Source organism: Octopus sinensis, linkage group LG9, assembly GCF_006345805.1.
Source record: "Octopus sinensis linkage group LG9, ASM634580v1, whole genome shotgun sequence".
NCBI lineage: Eukaryota > Metazoa > Mollusca > Cephalopoda > Octopoda > Octopodidae > Octopus > Octopus sinensis.
The window spans coordinates 94,234,734-94,243,136 of NC_043005.1; the positions used below are offsets into that span (position 1 = coordinate 94,234,734).

The following is an 8,403-nucleotide window of genomic DNA, read 5'->3' on the forward strand; positions in this document are numbered from 1 at the left end:
TGATTTAAAAAAAAAAAAATTTGGTTCAGACTCTCGATGTAATGAATACCAAATTAAAAAGCCATTACAAAAAATAGACAAATAAAAAATTAAACATTAGACCAAATTTTGCTTGCACGGGTTATTTCCGTGTATAGAAGACAATTTTGTAAAGGTATTTTAAAATTCCGAAAATCATAAAAGTTACAAGATCCGAAAGGCGCATGGAGAAAAGAAAGGAATGCAAATTACTAAGATACAAAAAGAAGAAATTAATAATAATAAATATAAAATTATACAGATTCCCATGAATTTGAGGCTAAATTAAACAACAGAACACATTTTATGAACTTCATAAAACACATTTTTGAAATCATCTCTCTATATATAAACGGCAGTTTGTCTGTGCGTGTTTCTGTGTGTCTGTTTGCTTGTACCCTCACCCTGACCACGGCTTTCAACCGATTCTGATGAAACTTGACACACACATAGCCCAATGTCATAATTCAAAACTAACGCAGCCAAAATTTTGAAAAGTTTCCCCAGTTCTGAAAAAAATCGATAAATTCGACATGGGGTCGAGAATCAGAAACACGAACCACAAACTGTCTAGGGGACGCAACTCCATCCTTTTTTAACTCTCAAAAAAAATTTACCATCATTTTTTTCCATTTTTTTGCTATTTTTTGGTTATAACTCTCTAAAAATGCTTTATAGTTATTTCCCTTACAAACCTGAGCAACGCCGGGCGATACTGCTAGTACAGGATAATACTGTCTAATACATTTTATGAAGCTCATAAAAGTATTACTGCTGTTGTAACGTCGCCAACAAAATTCATGCTAATATGTTGAAAACAAATTATCGGACGTTCCATGCATTTTCCGATAATTGGATTTCACGTGACTCCACATCCCTTCCATGGTGTTTGTGTAGATTGAGGCATCGTTGGGATCCACAAAGCTCACACTGTGGTTCACAGTCAAATGGTTGGGTAGGCTGTTATACGCTCGCCATGAATCTGTGATAATCTTAGTTCCTGGCAATACATGGCGGGTAATAATAGGCAACAATGTTGCTGCACTTCTGTCCTGCACAGGAACTAAGACACATCTCAGACTACAGCGCTCGATCATCCCTAAAACCCAGTGACCTTCTCGATAAGTACCACGATGATATTTCCTGTGCATGAACTTGGATTCATCGATCTCTACAACAACATCTTCTCCTCCAAGTTGCACAGGGTGGTCAAAACACCATATGGCACAAACATCGCGGAAGTAATTGTACCAGTTGACAATTGCCTCTGGTCCAATTCCAACTTCACCCATCACAACACTCTGTTTACATTCAATTATCGCCCAGTAATACATCAACTCGAGGAGACAAGTCAATGGTAGGTGTGAACCCGCGAAAAACGAGTCTCGCCTAATGCTACGATATTGCTTGCAAACAGTACACCTCCACATTTTCCCATCTGATACTGTATTGCGTGATGCAAGGTACATCCGCCCATTACAACATTCCGATGAATTGTGGATCAATCCCACAAATGCCAGGAATTAGATTGCTGAATCCGCGTTACTCATGACATGAATGTCTCGCAAATAGTCAGATCTTTGAGTTATCTCATCAACGGAAAGGACAGATTCAACAATCCTATATCGTCCAGCCATAGTGGGATCTTATGGAAGAGTATATGATGTAATTAATAGTAATTAAGAAAATGTACAGGAGAGTTTGTTGCCAGATATGTGTGTGTGTGTGTGTGCTTGTGTGTCTGTGTATGTGTGTGTGTGTGTGTGTGTGTGTTTGTGTGTGTTTGTGTGTGTGTGTGTGTGTGCTTGTGAGTCTGTGTTTGTGTGCAAAACGAAAATAAAATAAAGATATTACGTTCCAAAAGTCTGTTCGATCAGTCGTATTAAAATGTGGAGAAAGACACAATGAAATTGTTACAGAGCTGCGTTGGAGCTAGTAAGCTGGCAAAGAGTGTGGGACATTGATATCCTAGCAGTCCTTTCCTGACGATTCCTTACTAAGTCATGAAATGGCTTGTTCTGTTGATGACAAGTGACTAACTTACTTTCGCTTGGTATGTGCTTGCTTATATTAAGATCCAGAAGGATAGATATATCATTGAGAACAATAGATTTAGTTGATTTAGCTTATGGTGTAGTAGAAGAGGTTAGAAAGGGTCAAGTGGTGAAGACATTATTTCAGCCTAGCTAAAGGCATCTGGAAAATGTAAAACTGCTGCCAGAGAATAACGATTCGCGACACATTAAACACAAAAAAATTAAAACAATATTCATCGAAATTTCGCCTATTTTTTTATTCTTTTACTTGTTTTAATCATTAGACGGCGGTCATACTGGAGTGCTTATTTTTTTAAAGTCTGGTACTCGTTCTATCGGACTTCTTTTGCCAAACTGTTAAGTTATTTATTTTTTAAATGGCATTATTGAAATAAAAGAGCAGTGGTGTGAACTAAGTCGGTGGAGCGTTCGACAAAAAGCCACGCGCTATTTTAGCTGTGTGTCCGAGGGAATTTCGAGTGGAGAAATTTTAGGGATCTGTTTCCTTGCTTCAGTCAATAGATTGCGGTCAAGCTGGGGCACTGCCTTGTTGAAAAAATAGTCTTTCTTCTTACAAACGTAATTACAAGTGTTCCAGAATATGGAATAATTCCTTAAAATAACGAAAGATAACGAAACAAAAAAAAAAAATTCATTTTAATTGTGGCATTTATTCCGAAGGAGCGATGAAGGGAGGGGGCAAGTTTGTAAAAAGATTTTTTGCTACAGTGCAAATTATAGTGCAAATTAATCGCCATATGGGCGATCCTTCGGTATTGATCTGCAAGAATGTCAGTATAAGAAGACGATGTCATTTACTTTCTTTATCAGCTTAGTCCCTTTCTCTGTCATTATTGAAAATTGTGTGGTGAATGTCTACCAATACCGAAAGATTGCTTTACATGTGTTTTAGATTGTCTTACATGTGTTTTCTTGTAAAAATGACAAAAATTGAAGAAATTCCATTTTGTGTGAGACAGTTATTCCGAACGAAATTCTATCGTGTGCCTTAAACATTTTGAGTTCAAATCCCGACACGGTCGAATTTGCTGTTCATCGTTTCGGGGCTCGATAAAATAGAGTACCAATCAAGTACTGCGGTAATCGATTGCTGCCCTTCTCAGGAGCCATAAACAAAAACACGTTGTCAGTTGACGTAAACGGTACCAGAACCGTAACATCGCCTACTTTTCTAGTGCATTTTGCCGCACCTCTTAGTTACGGGGATGTAGACACACCAACACCGAGTTGTCAGCGGTATTGGGACATAAACGCCCACCCATCCACACACACACAAATATACACATGCACACACACACACATACATACACACACACACACATACATACATACATACATGCATACATACATTTATATATATATATATATATATATATATATATATAATATATATATATATATATATATATATATATATATACATATACATATATATAAGTGGGGTTTAACTGGGATCCATCATTTGTCGGTTCTTAAGCGAAAGAAAATTATTAAAAAATTTTAATCGAGGTAGAGGATTGGAAGAATCGATGGAATGTCGGACAAAATACCTGCACTAATTAAGTGCAGCCTTTTTACGTTCTCGTCAAAATCGCTGACCGCGGTCAGCTTTCGTTTTCATCATCCTTCTGATGTCGATAAAATAAAGTAGGAGCCAAATACTTGAGTGATTATCCGAATTACAATAAATATGTATACTGATTGTGAAGGCACGAATTCAAGTAGTTTGGGTGTTGTGGGGTTCGAATCCTAGACAGGCAATCCGTTGTGTTTTTGAGCAAAAGGCTTCGTTTCACGTTACTACGATCGACACAGTTTTAAATGGGCAACCCTACCCGTCTAGCCTCAGGGTGGCATCACTCAGAAGCTACAACAATGCGAGGAAGCGCATTGTGACCAGTGATATGTAGCAACATCCAACAGTCTAGTCGGTACAGTGATTTGTGTTGATTCTTAAGTTTGGATGAGTTCGTGTGCCGTGGGGAGAAGAGGAATTTGGCATTTCGGAACTGTCCCTTCGTATCAAAACAACACACACGCACGCCCACGCATACGCATATATATATGAATGTGTAACATCCTTTCTTCTTGAAAAAAATAAAGGGGTCTTTTGGCAGTGAAGACAAATATAGTAGTCTCCCTTACTCTAATGGATTGTCAGCGCGAGGTGGCAATCCTGCAGCAGAAACCGTGAGATTATTCTGCCTCTGCTTTGTAATCTAACAGAATTAGTTACTTATCTTTTCGTTTTTTTTTGTTTGCTTTTTTTTGTTTGTTTTTTTTTAAAAAACTTTATCATGAATAAAAAGAGAAAATATTTACATTTTTTTTTTATCAAAATATACCATTAGTTTCAATTGCCTAAAAGAATTTAATAAGAAAATGAAAACCAAATTGAGTAAAATTAAATTAATCATAGCAGTTTTTGAAAGTTCATGTATATATTTTTTTTTTGTATGAAATTCATATGGTAGCAGTTATTGGTCTTCTGATGTCTGCTAAGCCATAAAAGTAGTTTTTTTTTTCTTTAACGGTATCGAACCGGTGGCAGGATGTTCTTTCTCCATCTGGTGGATCTTGTGCTTCGCACCGGTGTCTGAGGTGTGTTGTTGGGCTGCTGGTGGGTGGTTTGTGCCCGTTGGGGTGATGATTCTGTGGGTGTTGTCACTGATGCAGCAGGTGTTGTACACGTTGTCCTCAACAGCTTTGGTGTTGGGCAGATGTGGGTCCTGTTGCGTCTCAGCTGCCTATCAGATTCTGTTTCTATCATATTTGATCTTGGAGTTTCAACTCTACTGACAACCTGTGCTGGGATCCATGTTTTAGTTGTGGGATCTTGAGTATGCACATGTTGTCCTCCAAGTATCTCAGGTAAATATTGTGCATGTTTGTTGTAATATTTCTGTGATTGTTCTTGAGTGGCTGCTTGTCGGGTTTTTTCCATAGCTTCATGTAAATTGAAGTCATGTGTGGTCTCATCCTTGCCATGCACTTGGATGTCATCTTCTATTCCAATTGCTCCCTTGCAGCCTTGGTAGGTCTCATCTATTTGGCGCTGGAAAACATCTTGGCTCACCTTCGGTGTGTTGAAGGTAGTGAGCATGGATGACTCTTTGTCTATCTTTACATTCCAGTACCCATTACTGGCATCCAGTTTGCTGAATAATTTGGACCCAGCCAATGATGGTGTGATTTCTTCAAGGGTTGGAATTGGATGGTATTCTCTTTTTAATGCCTTGTTCAGGTCCCTAGGGTCAAGGCATATCCGTAGGGTACCATTGGGTTTTTCCTTGATTACAATTGAATTCACCCAGTCTGTTGGTCGTGTCACTTTGGTGATTATTTCTTTTTTTTCCATTCTATCCAACTCTGTCTTCAGCTTCTCTTTTAGTTCTAGAGGGACGCGGCGAGGTGGGTGAACAATTGGTTTGATATTGGGGTCGACTGTTATATGATATCGACATTTCACAAAGCACCCGACTGTATCGTCAAAGCATTCAGGGTACATGCTTACCAGTTCCTCTTTGTTTGTGATTGGTATTCGGTCTTTGATAGCCATATCTCTGTCAATCCTGCTCGGAGTTGCCTTCACTTCACCATTGATTGACACAATATTTAGCTTTTTGCAGGTATTGAGTCCAAAAATTGCTGGTCCTTCTGTTCTTGTGACATAAAAAGAACACTTGATTATTTTTCCTTTGTGTGTCCCTGTAATTGTTGTTTTACCCAGTTGTGGAATCCTGGTACCTCCGTACGCAGTGAGGATTACATCACTTGATGTGAGGATTCCTTCTTTGATTTTATCCTCTTGTGTCATGTGTTCTGGGAACATCTTTTTGTAGAGGTTGACATGTAAGATATCACTCTGGGCTCCAGTGTCAATCTTCAGCCTTAAGTCAATGTTTATTCGTTTCTTGCCAGACTTCTTTTGTATTCTTATTGTTGTGTATGCCTCATTTTTTTCTGGTCATTTCCCATCTCATGCACATTTATTGTGCCGACTGCCAAGAATTCCTCCTCTGAGGTGTTTTGTTCCTGTAGTAGGGCATGTATATCTCTTTGTCTTCTCTTTGAAAATTGGGGCTTGTATTTCTGAGATTTTTTTAGTCTACACATTTTTCCCCAGTGGTTAGGTTTTCCACATGCTTTGCAGTGTGTACCGAATGCAGGAAATTTCTTCCGGTTATCGAACTCATGTTCTGTACCACAGTACTGGCATGTTCTTTGTTTGCGGGTATGTTTCGTCCTGTGCCTAGATACAATATCTACACTGCTGTCTAGTGGGCTTGTTTGTAAGGTGAGGCCATTTGTTTGGTAGTGGCTTCGAATGCTCTTGCAGTGTCTACTGCTTCTATCAACTGGAGAGCGTCCTTACCTATGAGGGACTTCTGAACTTCTTTATGAGCACACCCCCATATTAATTGATCAACAATTCTTTCGTCCTTATCTTTGAATTTGCATTTTTCGGCAACATTCTTTAGTCTGGACAGGAAATTGTCAATCGTTTCCTGTGGGTCTTGTTTCAGGCCCTGGAATTCATATCTGTGAATTCTATGGTTCGATTTGGGCTCTAGGTGCCTTTCAAATTTCTCTAAAAGTGTGTCTGGGTTATTGCAATCCGATTCTGACATGTCCCAGCTATTGAATAGGTCTAGACCTTTTTCGCCCGTCCATAAAAGGATGTAGCTTACCTTTTCATCTTCAGTTGTGCCTTTCAGGAAACTTTTGAAAGCTAGTTTAGTTTTCTGTTTGAATTTCTTAAATGCCTCCACGATATCACCGGAGTCCCAGTTCATGGTCGGATGTAGATTCATCTGTACGGCGACGGGGGCCGCCATTTTGGATTCTCGTGTATGTGTGTCCGAAGACGAAGCGATGTTTTGTTTGTTAATTTCTGGTTCGTTGTGTTTCTGTTTTGTTGTAAAGGCACAGTTTCCGATTAATTATCCCATCACTGCCACCATGTTATGTGTTATTTCGTTCTAATGGGATAGACAACCAATATGAAGCCATTGTTATTGTTTTACGTGTTTATTTACTTTTTCATGTTACACGAACTGACCACATTCAGCGCAGCAACACCTATATAACTTTAGACAGCGTAGTAATACTTATAAACTAGTGTCAAAAGCGGGGACGCATTCCGCACACGCACGCCCACCCATACGCATATATATGAATGTGTAACATGGACTTTCAAAAATCCATCTGAGTAAAGCCATAAATGAAGCTTGTAGCTATTCAGCCTCATTAGTTATTCATATTCCATGTCGCAGAGATCTGAAAATGAGACCAGTTGTGGCTGGTCTGTCTTGTGAGACACACTAACCAAATAATGGTTCGCTACCTTTTGGAACTGTTAGATGAGAGTAGTGAGCTTCGTCATTATTTTGGATTGTTTGTAATTGTTAATTCTTTCATAATAGGGATCTTTTCCTTTTGAACGGCAGTTTTCAACACAATTTCTAGTAAACTAAACACTTTTAAACTTCGTATACTGGTAGAATGTGTTTCTAAAACATCATTTTTTCTTGGCTTTATTGAGAAAATTCTATATGTTGTAACATATTTCCACTTTAATTTCGAGCATTTCGGCAATTTTAACCAATCGCTGACCCCCATTGACGTTACGGCGGTTCTCTGTTTATTCTACCCTAAGCTTTCTCTTAGGTTATATTATTTATTTAGGCTTTTCTCTGAGTAAGGAAGAATATAATGATTCAACGTCACTTATACTCAAGTGTTATCATTATATCTTTAACCCTAGCTGCAGTTATAACGTCATATAGACATATACGCATGGAACGCTACATCAACGACCATGTATGTTGAATATTTTAATCGTGTCCTTTAAACCGCTATAAGAAACATAAATCAAAGATTACAGAAATGCATATTTATCTATGCTCAGTTGAAAAACAAACGTGAAGAGAAACATATTCTTTTTAATTATTTTTATTATATAGATATAACAATTCATATTATTTACAAGAAGAAAGATAACTTAGTCGTGAAGAAAAACTACTATAATTTCCTTAGCTAATTTCTTCTTTCTATCTAATACGTTAACCAACAAATCAAAATAGATTTGTGATTAACGTAGACATGGCATAAAAATTTACCGATGTCTCCAAAAGAGTGAGTGACGTGGAGTTGAATAACTGTCAAACGAACACTGAAATATCTTCCAAAATCCAGGGTTTTTATAACTGCTCAACTTGACTCAAAAAGAATCGAAATTCATGACAGATATTCTTTACGAAACTTCTAGAATCTTTATATGAGCAGTTGTATTAACCAATGGAAAAGAACGAAAATGATAATTCTT

General features: G+C 38.0%; 1 protein-coding gene across 1 annotated transcript; it reads right to left on the reverse strand.

The window, feature by feature from the left end:
* Positions 1-821: 821 nt before the first annotated feature.
* Positions 822-1,487, reverse strand: LOC115215482. The gene has a single exon (XM_029784645.1). It carries the CDS (start codon positions 1,485-1,487, stop codon positions 822-824), a length of 666 nt encoding a protein of 221 aa, XP_029640505.1.
* Between the last annotated feature and the right edge of the window lie 6,916 nt (positions 1,488-8,403).

Excerpts from the sequence above, each read along its gene's own strand:
- LOC115215482 (XM_029784645.1), bottom strand. The coding sequence starts at position 1,487 with ATGTACCTTGCATCACGCAATACAGTATCAGATGGGAAAATGTGGAGG.